The sequence below is a fragment of the Prionailurus bengalensis genome, chromosome B1, assembly GCF_016509475.1.
Source record: "Prionailurus bengalensis isolate Pbe53 chromosome B1, Fcat_Pben_1.1_paternal_pri, whole genome shotgun sequence".
In the NCBI taxonomy this organism is placed as follows: domain Eukaryota; kingdom Metazoa; phylum Chordata; class Mammalia; order Carnivora; family Felidae; genus Prionailurus; species Prionailurus bengalensis.
In genome coordinates this window covers 20,423,116-20,447,922 of record NC_057344.1, presented here as the reverse complement: position 1 = coordinate 20,447,922, position 24,807 = coordinate 20,423,116, and the positions used below count along the sequence as shown (strand labels likewise).

Genomic DNA, 24,807 nt, shown 5'->3' with positions numbered 1-24,807 from the left:
TGGCATGTTGAGTATGTACTCAATGTTTCAATTCCATGTGAAACACTGCAGTTAACTAAAAAGTACATCCATGAAGATCTCAATTAAACCTGATTAATCTTATTTAAACTAGCTACGATTTCAGCAGTAATTCCATAATAGTCCAAGACCTCTGTAAAAACACTTCCATTGATTATTTTATTCAGAAAAAAAAACAATAGGGGGAGACAGAAACAAAAATTCTGGTCATTTGCAGTATCTATCAGCCTTCAATTTGGCTCTCCTGTTTAAACAAAGACAAATGATAAAAATTATGTAAAACATTCCATATATAGTCAGCTACTAAATATATACTCAAACTCAAATTGTGTTCTCAATTTGGTTTTTATATCACCATCCCATTTATATCAAAATATTTTAATTAAAATTTAACTTTTCAATGTTAGGTTTCATACTAAATGCATTCTGTTCTTATGAAAGCCTTTCCTAATCTTGAAGAAATGTTGCCTAAGAGCTTTTTCAATCCATAATAGAATTTTAATTGCCTCTGAAGTTAAGCATGCCCTAAACTTCTATTTAACAGGGTGGCAATCTTTTATTTTCATAAGCGGTAAAAGTTACAACACACGGACCTTATGTCTTTTGTGTCCACATTCTGGTATTGTTTTTTTACATCCTATTCTTATTTCTTAAAACCAGATACATGCTTTCTCAGCAGGAAAAATTCTTACATCACTTACTAACTTCAGATAACAACATGATCAACTCAGTTAACAGGAAATATATGATGAAGCATCATCTTTATCAAGTAATGTAAAGAGATGTTTTAAGATTAATTTTGCAACACAGGACTTGAAGGAGCGGCAGATTACCACATTCTCTTTCCTTCTGGTGCTTACTTGATTTACAGTTCTGAATGTACAGCCAACCCTCTCTACTCATTTTTTTATGTTATAAATCTAGGACATTACTTACCTAAAAAGGAATAGCAATAGATAAATATTAATAATGTGCTCTGATAAATATCCTGCACACTTCTAAATTCAACTTGGTAAAAGTGCTTCCATTTCATTTATTTCATTTTATACTTGATAATTTTTAAACTGATTCATTTTTACTTCATTTTTAGGAAGCTGTACTACTCTACTAGAACCCACTGAGTTTTGAAATTTAACTACTTCTTTCTAATAGTTATAAAAAGATGATGATAAATAAATTCATGAAGGAGTTTCAGTCAAACCTGAATTTCTTACCACAAAATATGTAAGTTTTTGAAACCTGGCTATTTTTAGATATTCTTTATTGGTAATCTTTTCCTAGACTTATGATGTCCTTTGTAAGTAACATTACCATGTTCACAAATTAGAAGATGAAAACTTAAGAAGTGTAATAAGTGAAAAAGAACACTGGTTACACGTAGGCCATTTCTACTGGATCCTGAAAATGGCTGGAAATAAGTAAAAATATACCTACCTGTCCAGAAGTGTTTCATGTAAAAATCCATCCTTCCGGGCCTTTTTGAGAATTTTACTGTCTTCTTTACTTATTTTAAGTTTGTGGTCTTGGAAGCTCTGAAATTTCTTTCTGTTAAGAAAATGCCTTTCTTGAAAATCACCTCAAACTTTGATCATACATGTTTACTCATGAAATTACAAATATTTTAAAAGTTTTTCATTTATTTAAAAAAATTAATTGTATTTCTTTAATGACATACAGCTTTTCAGCTGCAGAGATGACCTCAGTGCTCCTCCCCGCAGAGGGCAGTGGCCTGCGCAGCACTACAAGGCCTCCCTTTCACTGAGGGGTATTGGCCGGGGTCCCGAGTGCTGGCTCTGGAACATTGGGTCAGCATCATGTACTAATAAGCTATAGTCATTCTGTTAATGAACAGGGAGTACAGACTAACCCAAGTGACTTTAGCTTTGAAAGCCAGCAGGATAATTAGGAAAACTGAAGCTTTGAGAAAAGAAAAGCATTCAGCCTAGTTCTTTGTCCTAGAGTCTGTTATGCCTCGTGTCTTTCAGGCCTTGAGAAGGACCCGTCTAATCTGTAAGGTCGAAAAGGAAAATAATACGTACACATAATTGATTTCACACTGTTTAACATTTCCTTTGTCTTCTTCTGGAATATCATCTTTTTTCTTAGTTTCTCTTTCAGCACAGGATCTAATCTGGACAATGGAGAGAACTCAACAGGTTATACATGAATCTTCCCCTTCCCCACTTATTTCTTAAGAACCCTCTAGATGATTTTTTATGCAAAAGAAGAAAACAATCAACTTAGCAATTAGATTCAGAAAAAGACAGGTTCTAGATATGTTTGTATATATGTTTATATATATATATGATTTATATAAATAATTGCTATTATATGTTTCTCTAGAGCCCTTGCATCAGACACGGAGAAATTTATTTAGAAAAACATTTTATAGATCAGATCCTGCTGAGCATTTAGGCAATAATTTAATTTAATGGTGGCATCAAAGTAAATATTCAAATTATTCTGTAGTGTTTATTTTATAACACTGAAAATTTAAGATAGTAGTTACTTTACTTTGCATAGGCTATTCACAAATCCATTAAAATTTGTAACATTACACAACTCATTTTTACCTAATTGGAATACACTCCTTCTAAATCTTCCTTATGTCCTCATAAATTGTGACAGATATTTACTATCACATGCCATAAACTGATACAGCAAGTGGGATCTACGGAATGGGGCAAGAAGGGGACAGAAGTCAGGCCCTTGAAATTGGCAATTTGCAACCTGAAGGACTGGGATTCTATCTCCAAGGATTTACATCTCTGAAGTGAGCTTTGTGGCCCCAAGCCCAATTCCAAGACTGCTTAGAAAGCCGTGACCAATAAAGCATGCACCAATGCCACGTGTGTGACAGGTCTGCTTAGTGGGGTCCTTACAGATCTGGGGAGATCACTGGCCAGTGCATGTGACAATACTACAATACTACTTTCGGCAGAAGGGAATGTGCTCTGGTCGATAAGGTTAGGCTACAAAGGTGGATGGATGATACAGACTAGCAGAACCTGCGAAATAAAATGCAAGGTGGGAAGAGTTTTGGATTATCACTGCTCAGGGCTTCTAGATACTTGACTAACCAAATGAACCCAGGGAAATATGACAGGTACTTCATTTAAAAACAGTTGTTGGGGCTCCTGGGTGGCTCAGTTGGTTAAGTGTACGACTTTGGATGAGGTCATCGTCTCACAGTTCGTGAATTCAAACCCCGCGGTGGGCTCTGTGCTGACAGCTCAGAGCCTGGAACCTGCTTTGGATTCTGTGTCTCCTGCTCTCTCTGCCCCTCCCCCACTCATGCTCTCTCAAAAATAAACATAAAAAAATTAAATATTTAAAAACAGTTGTAATTAGTGACAAATACGGCATAGTATTGTTTTTTCCATGAAGTGCAGAGTTACTGCATTTTATTTGCATCATTTCTCTTCAAAAATCATACTTTTAGGTAAGTGAGAAATCCACCAGTATTTTTCTCACGACCTATTTCTGGAGAGGCAGTGTGGTATGGAATGTCAGTTTCCAGTCAGCTGGGTCTGGGTACATATCCCTGTCTCATTGTAGCTAGCTGTGTGACTTTCATGAAGTGACTGATCAAAATAGGTAAGGATATAAGGAGGGCTACAGGCCTTCCCCTCAGAGGATGCACCTCCCAGGAGCACAAGGAAGATTCAAGATGATGCATGTGCCACCTTCAGCAGAGTGCCTGCAGCTACTTGCTTCTGCTTTGTTTTTGTTTTGTTTACGTAACTGCAAAGTGTTATGACTAACGCTTTTCATATACCTTGTAATTCTGCTTGTGGGAATGTGTCCTCAGATACACTTGCACAACTAAAGAAGGATGAATATTCAAAGTTTTGTGTGTTACAGCACTGTGTGAAGGAGCAAAAGACTGGAGGGAACCTAAATTTGCATTTATAAGGAACTGATTAAATCAATTATGGTACATCCCTAAAATGGAATATCATGTAGTTGTTAAAAAGGCAAGACAAGGGGTGCCTGGGTGGCTCAGTCGGTTAAGCGTCCGACTTCAGCTCAGGTCATGAGCTCATGGTTTGTGAGTTTGAGCCCCGTGTAGGGCTCTGTGCTGACAGCTCAGAGCCTGCAGCCTGCTTTGGATTCTGTGTCTCCCTTGCTCTCTGCCCCTCCCCCACTCACACTCGGTTTCTCAATAATAATAAATAAAATTAATTAATTTTTTAAAAAGCAAGAAAAAATTGTATACGTCATGATAAGGGAAAATTTGCAAGAGACAATGTTAAGGAAAAAACTCAGGTTCTAAAGGAGTGTGTATTGGAGGCTAACGTTAGTGTAAAAAGGTAGAAAATTATAAACATATCCATATTTTTATAAACTCTGGAAGGTACAGAAGGATAGCAGTGATGTCTTAATATGTTTGTATTTTAAAAATTGTGAACCATGTGAACGTACCTATTTAAAAAACTAAATTTTAAAATTCAGGCTTTAAAAAGAAAATATAGGCCTAAAAAGCATGTGGCAAAATACTAATACATGGGGGTAAGATACAGAGTAATTTTTCTACCTCATGGTACAAACCAGCCACCAGTTATGGGATTTATAATTAAAAATAAAGGTTATTTGGATCATAGTATAAAAAACTATGCATTACATCTTTAAAAGTGATGGCAAATGACTATTCAACATTTTAAAGAGATATATATGTGACATGTATTAATGTATAAAAAGTCATGATTACCTTTATCATTTCTTCTTCTCCTGCTGTTTTACTTTTTGCTTCTATATCACCTGCTTCGTTGCATCTAATAAAACAGCTATTTGAGGCCAATAGGGCCATTTTCCCCTGTAAAACAAAACAAAAAAGTCACAGGAATACCTACAAAATAATTCTTATATCTTGAGAATGAAATTCTACTCTTACCCCCAAGTCTAAAAGTAATCAGCAAAAAGAATTTGGAGAAAACAGAAAATAAAGACATACAGAAAAGAAAACCAAATCACCTATAATCTTACTATTCAAAGATAACCACAATAAACATTTTTAGTATATTCATTCTGTTAATAAGATGAAATAGAATTGTTTCCTTTGGCCTCAAAGATCTATTGAGAATATAAATGATTTAGTTCAGCTTGAAAAATAGTTTTTAAAACAATACAAATTATAAAATTCACAGTTTACTCAAATAGTACTGTTTTAAGTAAAATTTTCTTCATAATTAGAAAATATAAAAATAAAAGCTAACTTTTGGTGCCTTTGAATTTACTGCTCAGAATGTTAAGAATTAATGTCTGAGGGACTTTTTTATGTGGCCAGAAATATTCATATTCTTTTTATTTTTTTTAATGTTTATTTTTGAGAGAGACAGAGAGAGAGAGTGCATGAACAGGAAAGGGGCAGAGAGAGAAGACAGAGGATCTGAAGTGGGCTCCGTGCTGACAGCCCCATGCGCGGTTCAAATACAAGATCATAACCCAAGCCGAAGTTGGCCGCTTAACCGACTGAGCCACCCACATGCCTTGTCATACTCTTTTCAGTTGTTCAATGCCCACTGTGTTATACAGATTCTAAAAGGCAAAACGTGAAAACGAATTTTCTCGTGTATCTAAACCGAGATTTAATTAAATTTCCTTAACAAATATAAGGCTTAATTATGACTTGCAAAACTTTGAGTACCTTAAACGGACAAAATATTTACAAATACAATCATTACAAAATGTATTAATAACTTTATATCACACTCAGTTACAAAAGGGCTAGTAACAGTGGATGTGATTGATTTTCTTATTAAGGTGGCCAGGGCTGCGCTTTCTACCATCTGGACGACGCTTGGTGTGCGGGGTATGGCTGTATCGTCCAGTGTAATTTGAACTCGTAATTTAAAGCTGAATCCTTCTTAGCAATCAAGTTTTCCTTGTTCCATCAGGAACTTTTATGTGTCTTTTTCATTTAAATATTAAAAGTTAGTGTCTTTCCCCAAAACAAAGTGCAATGAACTTCCCAAACATTCTGTATGAATGGTAGTATCTGGGTTATCATCATGCTGGCCTGATGATACACTGGTCTTTTCTGTTGACATAATTTTTATTGAAAGTACCTTATTATAGTGGTAAGATTATAGTGGTAAGAAGGGGTTGCAATCCATAGTGGTTCATGAAATCAATTTAGTGGGTCCTGCCCAGTATTTAAAAAAAAAAAAAAAAAGACACAAAAAAAGTACAACAGAATAGAAAATATTGAAGTGCACAACACGAAGATTAAATAGGTATTAAGTACAATGTGTGTACTGGGCTGCAATGTAAAAATGTTTTTCTCACTGGACTGAGGTCAAAAAAAGTTTGAAAGTTACTGACCCAGAGATTTTATCCTAGGGGATGAGGGAATGAGTCTAAATAATTCTCTCTTGGGGCACCTGGGTGGCTCAGTCGGTTGAGCGGCCGACTTCGGCTCAGGTCATGATCTCGCGGTCCGTGAGTTCGAGCCCCGCCTTGGGCTCTGTGCTGACAGCTCAGAGCCTGGAGCCTGTTTCAGATTCTGTGTCTCCCTCTCTCTGACCCTCCCCCGTTCATGCTCTGTCTCTCTCTGTCTCAAAAATAAATAAACGTTAAAAAAAAAAATTAAAAAAAAAATAAATAAAAAAATAAATAATTCTCTCTTTTGGGGGGATGTTTGGCATATGGAAACACCGTGGGATCCTATTTTGAATTCGTTATTGTCTATTCCCAATGGTTCTACACAGTTACCAAACTCCTCTTCTACTGGTGGCTACCTATCCTTCCTGTTCTCAATACAGTATCTCCTTTTAGCTCTGTATAGATCTAAATATATAGAGCTATATAGAACTCTGTATAGAGCTTGATATAGTATCTCCTTTAGCTAGGAGACTGTTTTAGCTCTGGTATATTTTTGTTCAATCCTTACTGCTTACACAAACAGAAAAAGGAACTTATATATTATTATTTTTTTTGGAACTTAGGTATTCTGAATAAACAGACATAGACTTAACAAAATATCCTTCCATTGCTAAGTGCCTATTTACTAAGATCAATAAAAATTAATATATTATCTTCATCCTTCTTTTGTACTAAAACTTTTTGTACACTATTTGCTTTTGAGTTTTACCATGAACTCAGATGTTTATAGACTAATTTGATTTCAGTGAACCATTATTATCACTATTTACTATTTTATGCACAGATTGTCACAAGCTGGCCACAAGCTTGCTCCACTGTTCTCTTACCACAGTTTCTAATGTTTTTGAAAGCATCCATAATTTCTCCTAAAAAGGTATTCCTGAACTATCCTATTTTCCTGCCCCAAGACATAAAATGGGCTATCCTCTGAGAAATCTGGAATCTCTAATGAAAAATAAGAACTGAATCCAGGCACCAAGGGTATACAGAAATGATGGTTGGCAAAAGTATTTTTGCTATTTTCGTTACACTATTTCCCCCCCAGTTTTATTCAGATATAACTGACAAAATCACTGTGTATAAGTTTAAGGTACACAGCAAAATGGTTTGACTTACACATGTTGTGAAATGATTATTTCAGTAAGTTTAGTTAGACCCATCATCTCCTGCAGTTACAATAAAAAGAAAGCATAAAATGGGAAAAAAAAATTTTTCTCTTATGATGAGAACTCAGGATTTACTCTCTTAACTTTCCACTTTATTATATAGCAAGGTCAGCTGTGGTCCTCATGCTACACATTATATCCCTGGCACTTACTGTATTTATCTTGTAACTGTAAGTCTGTACCTTTTAGCCACCTTCCTCCTCTAATTCTTGCTCCCAGCACCTCTCACTCTGGTAACCACAAGTCCAATGTCTTTTTCTGAATTTAAGTGATTTATTTATTTTATTATTATTATTATTATTATTATTTAAGATCCCACATGTAAGGGAGATCCTACAGTTGTCTTTCTCTGTCTGACTTATTTCACTTAGCATAACGTCCTCAAGGTCCACCCATGCTGTTGCACATGGCAAGATTTACTCATCTTTTATGGCTGAATACTATTCCATTGTATGTATGTATATATATATGAGTATATATATATATACACCACAACTTCTTTATCCATTCATCTATCAGTGGATGCCTAACTTGTCTCCATGTCTTGGCTCTTGTAAATAATACCTCTATAAACATGGTGGTGCAGATACCTTTTCAAGTTAGTCTTTTTGTTTCCTTTGGATATATTCTCAGACACGAGATTGTTGGATCATATGGTAATTCTATTTTTAATTTTTTGAGGAGCCTCCACACTGTTTTCCATTTGGCTGTACTAGTTTACAATCCCACCAACAATGTACAAACGTTCCCTTTTCTCCACATCCTCAAAAGCATTTATCTCTTGTCTTTTTGAAGATAGCCATGCTAAGGGTCATGAAGTGACATCTTACTGTGCTTTTGGTTCGCATTTCCCTAACAACTAGCGATGTTGAGCATCTTTTCATATACCTGTAGGCTTTTCATATATCTTTTTTGGGGAAAAAAAAGTCTAGTCAGGTCTTTTGCTCATTTTTTTAAAACTGGGTTGTTTTTTTGATATTGAGTTACATCAGTTCTTAAAATATTTTGGATATCAATCCCTTATCAGAAATACAGTTTGCAAATATATTTTCTCATTTTATAGGTTGTCTTTTCATTTTGTTGATTATTTCTTTTGCTGTGTTGTACTATTTTTTGACATCTTTTTTTGTGACATCTTTTTAAGGTTATGGGTTCGTATTGGTTTTCTCCAATTTAATGTATGATATTATTACATTCTTTTTTTGTTGTTTTTTTAGAATATATACTCTCATTGACTGTTAAAGACTGTATCTTACCTTGACAAGAAGCTTTATTATAAACAACAATAGCACTTACATCTTGAAAGACTGGTTCCCATTGTTCTCTTGGTCCAATTGCATCCGAACGCCCCACAACAAGTCCATCTGAATTAATACCAAGGTATTTTCCATAGCCAGATTTCAGGGCAATTCTTTAGATTAACAGAAAAGAAATGTTACAGACTAAGAAAAAGAAAATTAAATATGGAACATAAAAATAAATGTGGGTGTGTATAATAAAATTCCAGAAAAATCCAAAAATTTAAAAATGAAAATTATCAAAAGCATATGTGCCTAGTGACTACCATATCAGAAAGTGTAGTTCTCTTGACATAATTTTATATTCTAATTATAAAGCTCCTGTTGCATGCTATCAAGTCACTTCCCAGAAAAAAAATTCTATCAACTTAACATTCTCACCTCAAAACAGGAGAGTATTGTTTTACCACAGATCTTTTAATGTTATAACTTAAAAAAAACTGGAATACAAGATATAGGAAAAATAGTATCCTATTTTATACTTTAATCATTGTAAGTGACATTTGTACTTCTTTTTCTTTCCTTTTTAGTTTTTATCTTTTTGTTCATTTTTCTATTGGTGTCTATTTTTTTTCTTAGTATTATGAATCCTGTACACACATGTGAAGAATAAAAATGCATTGCTTGTTAAGGTTATTGCAAATATTTTCGTTTGCCCTTTTTATGTTTTTTTCCCCCAATTGTAAAGAAGTTAGTGTTTATTGATTATTCTTCTGTTTTTATTCTTCCACCATACTTATTTGCCACTGAAAGTATAGAAGTAATACTGTGATTTTTTTAAAGAAAAAAATATGGTTTCTAACTTCTTAGTTTACCAATCCTTTATGATGCCAAGGGATTGATTTTATATTCACTTATAGTTAATATAATACGAATCATTATCATGTTGATGCAGCTAATTATTAGAATACTGAAATTCCATTTCTGCGTGTACTACCCAAAGTATCATTCTGTACTTTTGCACTGTGAGAATATAAAAAGTCAGCTTATGAAATGGTTGTAAAACTAGTGAGTAAAATATTCTTTTGCTCTTTATGACTATGTAACATTCTCTACTGGTTTTAACAATACTCCTTTCTTCTATCTTCCTGTTTATCTCTTGACTTCTGACGAGTGAGTTTACATATCACAGCAACATCAGACTCCGCTGTGTCTTATATCTGTTTTCTTCACATGATCTTTCTTCTAATCTACATCTTATTTGGCCTGTGACAGTATTAATCTTCATTTTTTTCTAGCCTAATATTATATATTGCTAGGAATCATCGTGTATGCTTTTATTTGGAGCTTTAATTCTCTTTCGAAGACACAGTAACTGCAAATGAAATTTAATAATACCTAAATATGGGATATATACATATTGTAAGTTTAAAATTTCACAAAATACACTTCAAAAAGATTGTTTTGTTTTTTACCTCAAAATTACTCTGTGGAATTAAGTTGACTTAATTAATTAGCTATATATTGGAATTTTTCAGTGAATAAAATGAAAAAAAAATAAAAGGTTATTAATTATAGTTCAACTTAGTTACCTGGAATCAGACAATTTGACAGCTGTAAACTGCTCTGGAGGACTAGGGCCCTCATCAACTATGGAGAAAAAAGCATTTTGAAATAATTTGACATTTGTTACAAATATACATGTAAAGATATTCTTCAGCTTTAAAAAAAATATTTTCTCTTAAAATTAATTAAGAGTATTTTGATATTTTGATACAATATACTACTCAGATTCAAAGTATCAAGATCTACTTTATCTCCTTATAACTACAATATTAGTTTTACATCCTGAATAGGTAAGTCAGCATGATGCTTAGGTTTATAAGATATTTTCTTTTTGGGGCACCTGGGTGGCTCAATGCGTTAAGCATCCAACTTCAGTTCAGGTCATAATCTCACAGTTCATGAGTTTGAGCCCTGTGTTAGGCTCTGACAGCTCAGAGCCTGGAGCCTGCTTCGGATTCTGTGTCTCCCTCTCTCTCTGTCCCTCCCACATCGTGCTCTCTCTAAGAATAAATAAACATTAAAAAAAGTTATTTTCTTTTTGTGTTTTAAAATGCACTCAGTACAGGGATGCCTGGGTGGCATGGTTGGTTAAGTGTCCGGCTCCTAAATAAATAAAGAAAAAGTGTCTGGCTCTTGATCTCGGCTCAGGTCATGATCTTGGCAGTTAGTGAGTTCGAGCCCCACATCAGGCTCTGCGTGGATGATGCGGAGCCTGCTTGGGATTCTCTCTTTCTCTCTGCCCTTCCCCTGCTTGTGTGCTCTCTCTCTCTCTCTCTCTCAAAATAAATAAACTTAAAAATATATATATATAAAATGCACTCAGTACATAGACAAATAAGCACTTAATATTTAAAAAGTAAATGCTTTAACTTATTCAAGGGATGGACATTCAGACCAAAACATACTGCTTCTTATCTTCAGTTACTTCATATCTCATTAGTGCTTATTCTGGTGTGCTAGAAGGAATAACAAAACTTTAAGTTGTCAATAATGCTCCAAGTTAGTTTTGGTAAAAGGTCCAAAGAATAAAGGAATCAAAGCTTTGACTCAACCAGGTTTCCCTTTCAATTTCAATTATTCATATTGTTTTCAATTTCTAGAGATACTCTTCTGGAACCATATAGAATGTTTTCAAATGTTTATAACTAAAAAAGAAGGATCTGTCAATATGTGGTAAATATTAAGGAAGGAAAAAAGGTGAAGAGTCAAATGCAATGGATTTGTTTCTTTGGAATATACTGGATATTAGTTAGAATTTGGCCTAAGTGAATGAATGTCATAAAACATACAGTGTCAGTGGTCTTTTCCCTTTCATTGCTTCTACTAGACACAAACCTTCTTTATGTGGAGCTCCCAGTGTAAAAAGTCCATTGTCAAGTGCGTGTATATAGGTTCCTTTATCCATTTCAATTGCTATGGTTCCTGAAATTTCACCAAAGTTTGTTACTGTCCACCAGATTCCTAAAAAGTAAAATCAGTATTTTAAATTTGTTAGATTTGATACAAGGTTATTTGTTCTTGCTGTTGTAACTTATTTTTTAAAACTTTCGACTTTGCATTTGTAAGAAACAATACAGAACAATCTCTATACCCTTTATTCAATTCTCCCAGTGGTAACATCTTGCATGACTATATAGTACGATATCAAAACCAGGAGATTACCCTTTATACAAACCATGAGCCTTATCAGATTTCATCAGTTTTACACATACTCATCTGGGTGTTTATATATGTATGTGTATAGATATGACTACCACCACAATGAAGATTACATTTTTTTTCTAACATAAAATAGCAGAGCATGTGAAGACACAAAATGACAGAGAATAGTCTCTTTCATTCCATCCCCCAGCCATCCATGATTACTTTTCAGAGGCAATGACTGTAATAACCTGTTTCTTATGTAACCCTCCAGAAAGACTTCCCAGCACAGTATTTTTTTTCAAGTTTTTATTTAAATTCCAGTTAGTTAACATACAGTATAATCTTCATTTCAGGTGTATAAATTAGTGATTCATCACTTACATACAACACTCAGTGCTCATCACAACAAGTGCCCTCCTTAATACCTGTCACCATGCCCCCTCCCACCTCCCTTCCAGCAACCCTCAGTTTGTCCTCTATAGTTAGAGTCTGTTTTCTGGCTTCTCCCTTTCTCTTTTTTCCCCTGTGTTCATCTGTTTTGTTTCTTAAATTCCACATATGAGTGAAATCATATGGTATCTGTCTTTCTCTGACTTACTAGGCTTAACATGATACTTTCTAGCTCCATCCACATCGTTGCAAATGGCAAGACTTCATTCTTTTTTTAATGGTCTAGCACAGTATTCTTAACCAAGATTTTAGATTAGAAACAAAATGAGAAGCTATATACACTAGATATACAAATAGAAATGGGTTTCTTTTTTTTATTCATTTTAAAATTCAAGTATAATTAATATACAGTGTTACATTAGTTTCATATGTACACTATAATAATTAATTCTATACATTTCTCAGTGCTCAAGATAAGTGTACTATTTAAAAAATTTTTTTTTAATGTTTATTTATTTTGAGAGACAGAGTACGAATGAGCAGAGAGAGAGAGCAGAGAGAAAGGAAGGCAGAGAATCCAAAGCAGACTCCACACTGTCAACACAGAGGCCCAATGTGGGGCTCGAATTCACAAACTGTGGGATCATGACCTAAGCCGAAATCAAGAGTTGGACGCTCAACCGACTGAACCACCCAGGTGCCCCAAGGTAAGTGTACTTTTAATTCTCTTTCACCTATTCCCCTATCCATGCGGCACATAAATGCAATCCCTGTCAAAATACTAACACTTTTCACAGAATTAGAATAATCCTAAAATTTATGGAATCACAAAAGATCCCGAAGAGCCAAAGCAATCTTGAAAAAGAACAAAGCTGGAGGTATCATAATCCTAGATTTTAAGATATACTACAAAGCTGTGGTAATAAAAACATGATACTGGCATCAAAACAGACACATAGATCAATGGAACAAAACAGAGTCCAGAAATAAGCCACACTTTTATGGTAAATTAATTTATGACAAAGATGGCAAGAATATAGAATGGGGAAGACAATCTTCAACAAACGATACTAGGGAAACTGGACCTCTTTCTTACACCACATACAAAAATAAATTCAAAATAAAGACCTAAATGTGAGACCTGAATCCATAAAATTCCTACAAGAAAACACAGGCCAGTATCCATCTCTCCCGATTCTTTGACATCAGTCATAGATAACATTTTTCTAGATATGTCTCCTCTGGCAAAAGAAACAAGAGCACAATTAAACTACTGACACTATACCAAAATGAAAAGCTTTTGCACAGTGAAGGAAACCATCGATGAAACAAAAAAGGCAATCTACTGAATGGAAGAAGCTAGTTGCAAGTGATACATCCAATAAGGGGTTAATATCCAAACTGTATAAAGAACTTACACAACAGGCTCTGTGCTGACAGCTCAGAGCCTGGAACCTGTTTCAGATTCTGTGTCTCCCTCTCTCTCTGACCCTCCCCATTCATGCTCTGTTTCTCTCTGTCTCAAAAATAAAAAATAAACCTTAAAAAAAAAAGATTAAAAAAAAAAAAAGGGGGGCGCCTGGGTGGCTCAGTCGGTTAAGCGGCCGACTTCGGCTCAGGTCATGATCTCGCGGTCTGTGAGTTCTAGCCCCGCGTCGGGCTCTGTGCTGACAGCTCAGAGCCTGGAGCCTGTTTCAGATTCTGTGTCTCCCTCTCTCTCTGACCCTCCCCCTGTTCATGCTCTGTCTCTCTCTGTCTCAAAAATAAAAAATAAACCTTAAAAAAAAATTAAAAAAAAAAAAGAACTTACACAAGTGAACACCAAAAAAATCCAAATAATCCAATTAAAAAATAGGCAGAGGACCTGAATAGAAAATTTTCCAAATTAAGACATACAGATGGCCAACAGACACGCAGAAAATGCTTAACATCACTAATCATGAGGGAAATGCAAATTAAAACCACAAAGAGATAGGATTTTAACACCTGTTAGAATGGCTAAACTAAAAAAGACAAGAAATAACAAGTGTTGGCAAAGATGTGGAGAAAAATGAACGCTTGCGCATTGTTGGTGGAAATGTGAAGTGGAACAACCACTGTGGAAAAATGTATGGGGTTTCCTCAAAAACTTAAAAATACAATTACCATGCTATCCAGGAATTCCACTACTGGGTATTTACTCAAAGAAAACAAAAACACTAATTCAAAAAGATATATGCATTTCTATGTTTATTGTATGAGTTTGTTTCTGGGCTTTTTGTTCTTTCTGTTCTATTGATCTATGTATTGTTTTTATGCTAATACACAACCTTTTTGATTAGTACAGCTTTGTAATATAGTTTGAAATCAGGAAGTATGGTTCCTCCAGCCTTATTCTTTCTTTAGCTTGTTAGCTATCTGGGGTCTTTGTGGTTCCATACAAATTTTAGGATTGTTTATTCATTATTTGTGAAAAATGCCACTGGAAATTTGATAGGGATTGCAGTGAATTTGCAGATTGCCTTGGGGTAATTGCTTTTAACAGTTTAATTCTTCTGATCCATGAGCATGGGCTCTCTCCATTTGTCTGTCCTCTTCAATTTCTTTTATCACTGTCATAGTTTTCAGGTACAGGTCTTTCACATCCTTGGTTAAATTTATACCTAGGTATTTTATTCTTTTTGGTGCAATTGTAAATGGGATTAATTTCTCTTTCTGGTAATTCATTATTAACGTACAGAAATGCAACAGATTTCTGTATGTTTATTTTATATCCTGCAACTTTACTGAATTCATTTATTAGTTCTAACAGTTTTTTGGTAGAGTCTTTAGGGTTTTCTATATATAAGATCATATCATCAGTCTACAGTGACAGTTTTATTTCTTCCTTTCTGATCTAGATGCTTTTTCTTTCTTTTTTCTTTTTTGCCTACTTGCTTTGGCTAGGATTTCCAATACTGTGTTGGATACAAGTGGCAAGAGTAGGTATCCTTGTCTTGTTCCTGGTCTTAGAGGAAAAGCTTTCACATTTTCTCTGTTGAGTATGAAACTAAATTGTACTTTAGCTAAAGAAGAAATGTATCAGTCATTAATAAGATATTAGATGGACCTTAAGGAATTTTTATTAATTTTGTTAGGTCTGATAATGACCTACTCTTATGTATTAAAAGGCAGAGCAAAACAGAAGAGAGAGAGGGACTGACTTTATAAGCAATGTACATTTATGTATACATGGATAGAATGACATAATACTTGTGTTGTACTTTAAAATTCTCCAGGGGATGCCAGGGTGGTTTAGTTAGTTGGTTGTCCAACTCTTAATTTCAGCTCAGGTCATGATCTCATGGTTCATGAGACAGATCCCTGTGTCAAGCTCCACGCTGATGGTGTACAGCCTGCTTGGGATTCTCTCTCTCCCTCTCTTTGCCCCTCCCTCTGCTCATGCATACTCTCTCTCTCTCCCAAAATAAATAAATAAAACATTTAAAAAAATAAAACAAAACAAAATAAAATAAAATAAAAATTCTCCAGAAAGAAGTGTGTATAGGGTATTATTTCAGAGTAGTAAAGTATGTAAATGAAACAAGACTGTCAAAATAATGATCATTACTAATGATGGGGGTATGGGCACATGGGAAATTCATTATTTTTTTCTACTTATGTATTAGTTTGAAATTTTCCATACAACAAAGTTTTTAAAAATTGAATTTATCACACTGCACAAGATTTCCTATTCATCTAAACAGCAAAGGCTTTTTGTAACCAATAAAAAATTAGTAAAATTTTCACTTATATGAAGTTGGACTTTACCTGATATCATATATACAAATTAATTCAAAATGGATCAAAGACCTAAATTTATGAGTTAAAACTATAAAACTCTTAAAAGAAAACATATGGTAGAAGCCTCATGATATTAGATTTGGCAGTCATTTCTTTCATAGGACACCAAAGGCACAAACAACAAAAGAAAACTAAGACAAATTAGACTCATCAAAATGAAAATCTTTTGTGCACCACAGGACAGTATCAACAGAGTAAAAAGACAACCCACAGAATAGGAGAAAATATTTGTAAATCACATATCTATTAAGGGATTAATATCCAGAATATATAGGGGCGCCTGGGTGGCGCAGTCGGTTAAGCGTCCGACTTCAGCCAGGTCACGATCTCGCGGTCCGTGAGTTCGAGCCCCGCGTCAGGCTCTGGGCTGATGGCTCAGAGCCTGGAGCCTGTTTCCGATTCTGTGTCTTTCTCTCTCTCTGCCCCTCCCCCGTTCATGCTCTCTCTCTGTTCCAAAAATAAATAAACGTTGAAAAAAAAAATTAAAAAAAAAATATCCAGAATATATAAAGAACACTTGAAACTCAGTTCAAAAAATGGGCAAAGGACTTGAATAGATATTTCTCCAAAGAAGATATACAAATGGCCAATGAGCACATGAAAATTGCTTGATATTGCTAATCACTAGGGAAATGCAAACTGAAACCATAATGAGATACCATTTCATACCCATTATGATGGGTATTATCATGAAACCAGAAATAATAAGTGTTGGTGAGGATATGGAGAAAATGGAACCCCCATGCACTGTCGGTGGGAATGTCAAATGGTAAAACCACTATGTAAACGGTATGGAGTTTCCTCAAAAAACTAAAAACGGAACTACCATATGATCCAGCAATTCCACTTCCAGATATATGACCAAAAGAATTGAAAGCTTTGCTTTGAAGAGGTATCTGTACAGCCATATTCATCGCAGAATTATTCACAACAGTCAAAAAGTGGAAGCAACCCCTGTGTCCATTGAAAGATGAATGGATAAACGAAATGTGGTCAATGTGCACAATGGAGTATTATTCAGTCTTAAAAATGAAGGAAATTCTGACACATGCTACAATATGGATAAACCTTGAAGACATCACCTGATTTCAAAACATTATGAAGTGACAGTAATCAAGACAAATATATCAGTAGAATAACAGACGAATCAATGGAACAGAAATATGTCAACACATATAAAGTCAACTGATTTTTGACAAATATATCAAAGAAGTTTAATGGAAAAGGAAAGTGTTCAACAGTGGTGCTGGAACAATTGGATATCAATATGAAAAAAATGAAAAAAGAACCTCTGGGGCGCCTGGGTGGCACAGCTAAGTAAGCATCCAATTCTTGATTTCAGCTCAGGTCATGATCTCAGTTTGTGAGTTCAAGCCCCAGGTTTGGCAATGTGCTGAGAGTGTGGAGCCTGCTTAGGATTCTCTTTCTCTTCCTCTCTCCCTGCACCACCCCCCTCAAAATAAATAAATAAACATAAAAAAAAGAACCCTGCCTCCTTACACCATACCAAAAATTAATTTGAAATAGATCACAGATCTAATGTAAAAGCTAAAACTATGAAGATTTTTAAAGAAAATATATAAGAATTTCTTCATGACTTTGGGGTGTTAATTTCCTAGACTGAAGACGTAAGGTGGTAGCCATAATAGAAAAAAAAAGGTAATAAAGTTTTATAAAAACTAAAAACTTATATATATATGTATATGTATATCAAATCATAATGTTGTACACCTAACACTGACACAATGTTACGTGTGAACTTTATTACAGTTGAAAAAAATTTCTAACTTTTGCTTTTAGAAAAATTCCATTTCAGCAAATTAAAAGTCAAACTACAGACTGGGAGCAAAGACTGATAACAGAACTGTATTAATTCTTGGTGAGGGGTATAAAATGGCGCAACCACTTTCAAAAATTCTTGGTGGTTTCTTACACAGTTAAATATTCACCTATCTTTTGACATAGCAGCTCCATGTCTAGATATCTAGCCAAAATATTGACTCTAATTTGAGAATTGTTGATTTGCTATTTCAAAATAAAGTGAGATTTTCTAGAATATTAGCTTTATACCATTTCATATAAAATGTAAAGGAGCCATAATTTATGAAATTTCAAAATGCAACTGGCCCAGTTTTAAAAGAGGAAAAAAATTGCCTTCAAGTATAGATGTGGAAAGGATAGAAGGACTGAATAGAAAACAGGCTGGTTAAAAGTGTTTGGGTCAGTTTATCTCTGGTACCATTTACAGGCCACTGAGATGCTCTGTTCTGTTCAATTAAGATTTTCATTCATTTCACGGTATACAAAATAATCACTTTTGCTATCCATTACTGTTCCTTTAGGGACATGCATATCACTGGCTTCTACAATTAAAATGCATAGACGTTCAAAGAAAATAATTTGTGAAATATATTTGATTAGATAATATTTATAGGTCTTTAAATTTTTTTTTTTTCAACGTTTATTTATTTTTGGAACAGAGAGAGACAGAGCATGAACGGGGGAAGGGCAGAGAGAGAGGGAGACACAGAATTGTAAACAGGCTCCAGGCTCTGAGCCATCAGCCCAGAGCCCGACGCGGGGCTCGAACTCCCGGACCGCGAGATCGTGACCTGGCTGAAGTCGGACGCTCAACCGACTGCGCCACCCAGGCGCCCCTATAGGTCTTTAAAATTATGTTCAGAATCTCTAGGATATTATGGCATTATCGTATTTTAAATCAGAGAGCTGCGTTTCCTTTCTCTGTGTTTTGTTCTGATGATGAAAAAAAGGCATCAGTGACATCTACTGTGGCAGACAATAAAAGGGATCCACAACTGTAAATAATATTGAACACTTTAAGAAAACTATAAACAGGTCATAAGTTCTTTTGACTTTCTTTATACTACTTAATCCCTAAGAATTTTTTTTTTTTTAATGTTTATCCATTTTGTTGAGACAGAGAGAGAGACAGAGCATGAATGGGGGAGGGTCAGAGAGAGAGGGCAACACAGCATCTGAAACAGGCTCCAGGCTCTGAGCTCGGCACAGAGCCCGATGCGGGGCTCGAACTTCCAGACTGAGAGATCGTGACCTGAGCCGGAGTTGGATGCTCAACTGAATGAGCCACCCAGGTGTCCTTAAGAAAATATTTTTAAAGGCATCTCAACCTGTGTTAACTTTTTGCAGAGTAAAGTATAGAAAACTGGGGGACCTGGGTGGCTCAGTCAGTTAAGCATCTGACTCTTGATTTTGACTCAGGTCATGATCTCACGGTTAGTGGTATCAAGCCCATGGATTCTCTCTCTGCCCCTCCCCTACTCGTACCCTCTCTCTCTCTCTCTCTCTCTCTCTCTCTCTCTCTCGCTCTCGCTCTCAAAAAAAAAAAAAAAAAGTAGATGGGGCGCCTGGGTGGCTCAGTCGGTTGAGTGTCGGTCTTCGGCTCAGGTCATGATCTCGTGGTCATGGGTTCAAGCCCCGTGTCGGGCTCTGTGCTGGCAGCTCAGAGCCTGGAGCCTGCTTGGGATTCTGTGTCTCCCTCTCTCTGCCCCTCCCCCACTCATGCTCTGTCTCTTTCTGTCTCAAAAGTAAATCTAAACGTAAAAAATTTTTAAAAAGTAGAGAAAACTTACCAACAATATCAAGCTGAGTTTCTTCATCTTCTTCTCTTTTTCTCTTCTTCTCTTTGCTCTTTTTCTTCTTACTGCAGGAGATAATTCATATAGATGAGTTTAGAAATATGAATTTGATGTTAAGTATCACAAAATGGAATCTTAGAGGAATCTTTTAAGCTGACCATAGATTTATGAGTTATTGATTTACAGTTATCTACACTGATATACCCTCTTACTTCTAATCCTGAGAACTCACTTCTGATCCTGTATGTATTGTATTATAGTTAAGAGAGCAGACTCTGGAGCCAGACTGCCTTTTTAATCCTGATACTGTCATTTCTGAGCTCTCTGACTTTTGGAAAACTACTTAATCTCTTGTCAGTTTCTCACCTATAAAATGAGGATAATAATTTAACTGCTCTTAAGGTTACTGTGAGGACTAAGAGTTAACTCATACCTTCATATATTGCTGGTAAAAATGTAAAATGGAATAACCACTTTAGGAAACAGTTTGGGGTTCTTCAAAAAGTTAAATACAGAGTTACCATATGACCTAACAATTTACTCCTAGGTATATACCTAAGAGAAATGAAACACATGTCGACACGAAAATTTTATAACAATATTCATAGCAGCATTATTCATAATGCCAAAAAGTGGAAACAACCCAATGTCCATCAACTAATGAATAGATAAACAAAATGTGTTGTATCTATACAGTGGAATATTATTCAGCCATAAAAATAAGAGTAGTGATACATGCTACAATGTGGATGAAATCAGATACAAACGGCCGCATACTGTAGGACTCTATTTATATGAGATATTCTGAACAGACAAACTGATATGGACAGAAAGCAGATTAGGGGAAGAGTGAAATGGAGAGTGACGGCTAATGATTATGGGGTTTCCTTCTAAGATGATGAAAATGTTCTGCAACTTGATAGTGGTGAACTTTGTGAACACACTGAAGACCACAAAACCGTACTTTAAAAGGTGAATTTTATGGTATATCTATTATATCTCAATAATAAGAAAGAAAAAAATCCAGGGTGGTTAAAAAAAAAGTTATAAGCAAAGTGCTTAGAATAGTTCTTGGCACAGAGTAAGTGCTGTATGTGTGTTAATTAAGATAGTGTTGTGATAATTATACACTTGTTTGTATTTTCACCATAACATAAACTTTCAGAAGTTAACTCCCATCTCTCCTGTAAAATCAGAGAGTACAAGTTTCAGATTTATTCCGGATAAATTCTTTGTGATTCCAGACTCCGAGGCAGAGTTCCCAACGGCAGAGGTTTCAGCTTGCTCCTTGACACGTTCATCTTACCTAAAAGTACCAAACACTTTTCCTGAGACAGGATGAAATGCTTTACGCTTGTATGAATAATCAATCCTGAGCAAACCGGCCAGGTAAAAAGAGAGGTGGAGATTGGAATGGGCAGATACCTTTTCCTAAAAATCTACTAATTATAAATCACTACAACCTTTGCTTGCATTTGGCTCTAGTTACTGTACATGGTATCTAATCCTAATAATTCTTTTATAGTACCACTAATATTTCCTAATAAATGAGTAAATGGAAGTTCAAGAATGTTAACGAACTTGCCACAAATCGCAAAACTGGTGCCAGTCACCAGTGGCAGTCGCAACTGGTGGCAGTCGAGATGTGAGCCCATATCCCTCTCTAAACGCACATCTGCATATTGTATTAAATTAATTAAGAATCTGGGTGGCTTGGTCAGTTGGGCGGCCGACTTCGGCTCAGGTCACGATCTCGCGGTCCGTGAGTTCGAGCCCCGTGTCGGGCTCTGGGCTGACAGCTCAGAGCCTGGAGCCTGTTTCGGATTCTGTGTCTCCCTCTCCCTCTACCCCTCCCCTGTTCATGCTCTGTCTCTCTCTGTCTCAAAGATAAATAAACGTTAAAAAAAAAAATTAAGAATCTTTTGGGGGAGGCGGGAGACAAGAGTGAAAATAATGGCTTTTAATAAAGGAATTCATTGTTATGGCCTACATCATGAGACTAAGACCCCATCATGCGGAGGTCTGGAGGGGAACCTTATCAAGGCACCCAAACTCGTGGCTCCTGGGTCTCGCTCTCCTGTCTCCTCCCTTTTGAAGGCGCGACAGTTATGGCGCGTCCCTGGGGCGGTGTCTGTCCAGGTCTGTCCAGGTGCCAGGAACGGAGTCGCAGCATCAATCCCTGTGGGACCAGGGGCCAGGCCCAGGGGCTGGGAGCATGAATAACAGATCTCGAAAGGCTTCCGCAAGAGTCTCCGCGGGGGAGGGGAGGGTGGAGTACGCACAAAATCCCGCACAAACTTTGGTCTTACCTCTTAGCCTTGGTTCCCTTGAGCACGAGTTTGGTGGACTTCACATAGGAGTATTCGGCCATGGTTCAGGGGACACTGTATAAAGAGGTGAGAGCGGGCTCAGGGCAAAATACCTTCACTGAAGTAGGCACGCGCGCGGGAGTGCCAAAAATAGAAACAGAGGGTAGACTCCCTGGAAAGCGCAAGTTACCGCGGGAGTGAATCCCTTCTGAGTCCTCAGTGTTTTTCACCCGACCATTGAATTCTACTTCCTGTTTACTCTCTGGGACTACGGCAACTGCAGAGGGCCGAAATATGTCAGGGTTCATTTGCTTGGGGCTTCTCGAAGTAAGAGCGCCAGGAGAGAGCGCCCTCTGGTGGGCGTAAAGGGTCTAATAGCTGTGGTTGGCACCTCAGCTCCTCTTGTGGTTTTCTCCTGCTAGGTCACCCGGGTGGGCGACAGTTTGATGGGCAAGAGGGTGAAATGACTCAATCAGTGCTCCTCCTTCTACTAGCTATGAACTGGGCCTGACTACCTGGCGCGGCAGAATGCATTTTTGGGCCTTGGACGACTTACAAGCCATTTCAATTCCATAAACTTTTCTTGTATTAACTAGGGAGACTTGAGTAATGTACAGGAAACAGCTAGGGAGTAAAATAAAAGATAATCACGTACATAAATTTGGGCCACAGATTTCACAAGCGCTGTAGGAATGTGGGTGGAGGTGGGGTGGGAGGTGGACGTTGAAAACTAACAGAATCAGAGAAGTCTTTCTGTGTAGGGTGGGTCTTGAGAGATGTTTTCACAGTGTCTGTCACTAGTTCTCCGGCCTGCTCCAATCTCTTCGACAGTTCTATAGTTCACCTCTCTGATTCCATTTTCTCCCGCTTCCAAACCATCTCCTATAATGCTACCCGAATGATCTTTCTAGAGAAAAAGCTGCTTATTCTCCTATCTGAAATCTATTTAAGGCAGCCTATTACCTTTGGGAAGGAAAATCCTGGAATCACTCAATAAACTATTGACAGTCTGGCCTCTTTTCCCACCACTTAACCTTTTGCCATCTTAGTTCAGGTTACAGCAAATCCTTGGAAATGTCTGAATGCTCTGTGTTTACTTCTGTTTGCTTCGAATGCTGCCCTTTCCTCTTTTCCCACACTCTTCCCTTGGCCTTGTTTTTCAGTCTTTAAGACAAACTCAGGCATTATTTGTTCCTGTGAATGTTAATAAAGATAAGCCTCACTAAAATGGAGAAAGGAGGAGAGTAGAGCAAGTTAGAAGGGGAAGCCTTGCCCCTCAACTTCAATTACAGGAAGAATTGTCAATTACAGAACCCAAAAGAAGAATCATCAGCAGGAAAGATCACCAATTATAGGCCCCAGCTAGGGAAAGATGTACTTTGCATCTCCTACAAGATATCACTACCCCTGTAACTCAGCCCATTAGAAACCGTCATCACCAGGACTTCTGCTTTTTTTCCCCAATGGACGTTTGTTCAGAACAATGCCTTCCAGCTTCCTCCTTCTGCACAAAATAATGTTCCTCTTCTCTGCTTGTTGGACTTGCCTATGGTTTTGCCATAGCTTGTGTACCCCAAATTGCAATTCTTGGATAAATTATTGTTGAATAAATCCATTTTTATTTTTCAGATTAACACTCCCAAAAACCATCTTTGAATGATCTCCTGCATTACTCGTTCTGTAGCTAATTGTGTGCTTTTTCAGGGCAGGAACATATGTAGCTTACCCATCTTTGTTTCACCTATACCCCTCCCAATGCCTGCTTCAGAGTAGACCCTGTGTAAATGTCTGTTAACGTGTTAAGATTCTGAAGCCTGAAGTTTAGCTGTGGGATAATGAAGAGAGTGGAGCATTTAGGAGTTAGACTTGACTACTTAGGAGGAGTTGTGGTAGACAAACAGGAGGAAGAAAATTCTATGGGTAAAGAATATCATATCATGGAGGCCACTGGAGGTCCATTACGTATTTATATATCAGCCATCGATGCAAAGACACTGTGTGCTTGGTGATAGAGAATACAAAAGATGCTTCGACTCAAGGCCTGATCTTTTTTTTCAAAGTCAAATCTATAATTTTATATCTTACAGTTTGTAATGTTTGGATAGTTGGTTTCCATAATAAAATTATTAGCTAGTAACAGATTACTTACACAGTGTGCCTATAAAAATGCATAATTAGATACTATTTACTATTCAATTATATCAGTAAATAGTGATAAACTGAAGTTAGCAAAATTATCTCAGTATACTTAAATGTGATAGACAATTCTTATCGAGTTACTGAATTTCAATATGCCAGAAACGACTTCCCACTAAAACAAATTATTAAAGATGATTAATAACTAGATTAAATATCAACATTCTTATGGGTTATCATAGTCTATGTGATATACCTAAGTATGTATAATTCATACTTGATTTTTTAAAATTTAAATCCAAGTTAGTTAACATATAGCGTAATCATGGTTTCAGGAATAGAATTTAGTGATTCATCACTTATATATAACACCTAGTGCTTATCCCAACAAGTGCCCTCCTTAATGTCCAGCACCCATTTAGCACCCCCCCCCCACCCAAACCCCCTCCAGCAACCCTCAGTTTGTTCACTGTATTTAAGAGGCTTTTATGGTTTGCCTTCCTCTATGTTTTTATCT

The 24,807-nt window shown here is 36.3% G+C and overlaps 1 protein-coding gene across 1 annotated transcript; it reads right to left on the bottom strand.

Moving 5' to 3' along the window:
- Window positions 1-154: 154 nt before the first annotated feature.
- FRG1 (FSHD region gene 1) lies at window positions 155-22,437 on the bottom strand. Its single transcript, XM_043559469.1, has 10 exons — window positions 22,345-22,437; window positions 22,155-22,229; window positions 19,840-19,910; window positions 11,708-11,833; window positions 10,399-10,456; window positions 8,865-8,979; window positions 4,730-4,834; window positions 2,058-2,149; window positions 1,453-1,563; window positions 155-262 (listed from the first exon to the last, which is right to left on the bottom strand). The coding sequence occupies exons 2-10, from the start codon at window positions 22,214-22,216 to the stop codon at window positions 226-228; spliced, it is 777 nt and encodes a 258-aa protein (XP_043415404.1). The 5' UTR covers window positions 22,217-22,229; window positions 22,345-22,437; the 3' UTR covers window positions 155-225.
- Window positions 22,438-24,807: the final 2,370 nt, after the last annotated feature.

Bases quoted from the DNA above. Each gene is read 5' to 3' on its own strand.
- FRG1 (XM_043559469.1), bottom strand. From the start codon at position 22,216: ATGGCCGAATACTCCTATGTGAAGTCCACCAAACTCGTGCTCAAGGGA. The intron at 4,835-8,864 runs GTAAGTGCTATT...TTTGTTTTACAG, and splicing joins GGGAACCAGTCTTTCAAGAT to GGGAAAATGGCCCTATTGGC. The intron at 1,564-2,057 runs GTACGTATTATT...TTTTCTTAACAG, and splicing joins CAGTGTGAAATCAATTATGT to AAAGAAATTTCAGAGCTTCC.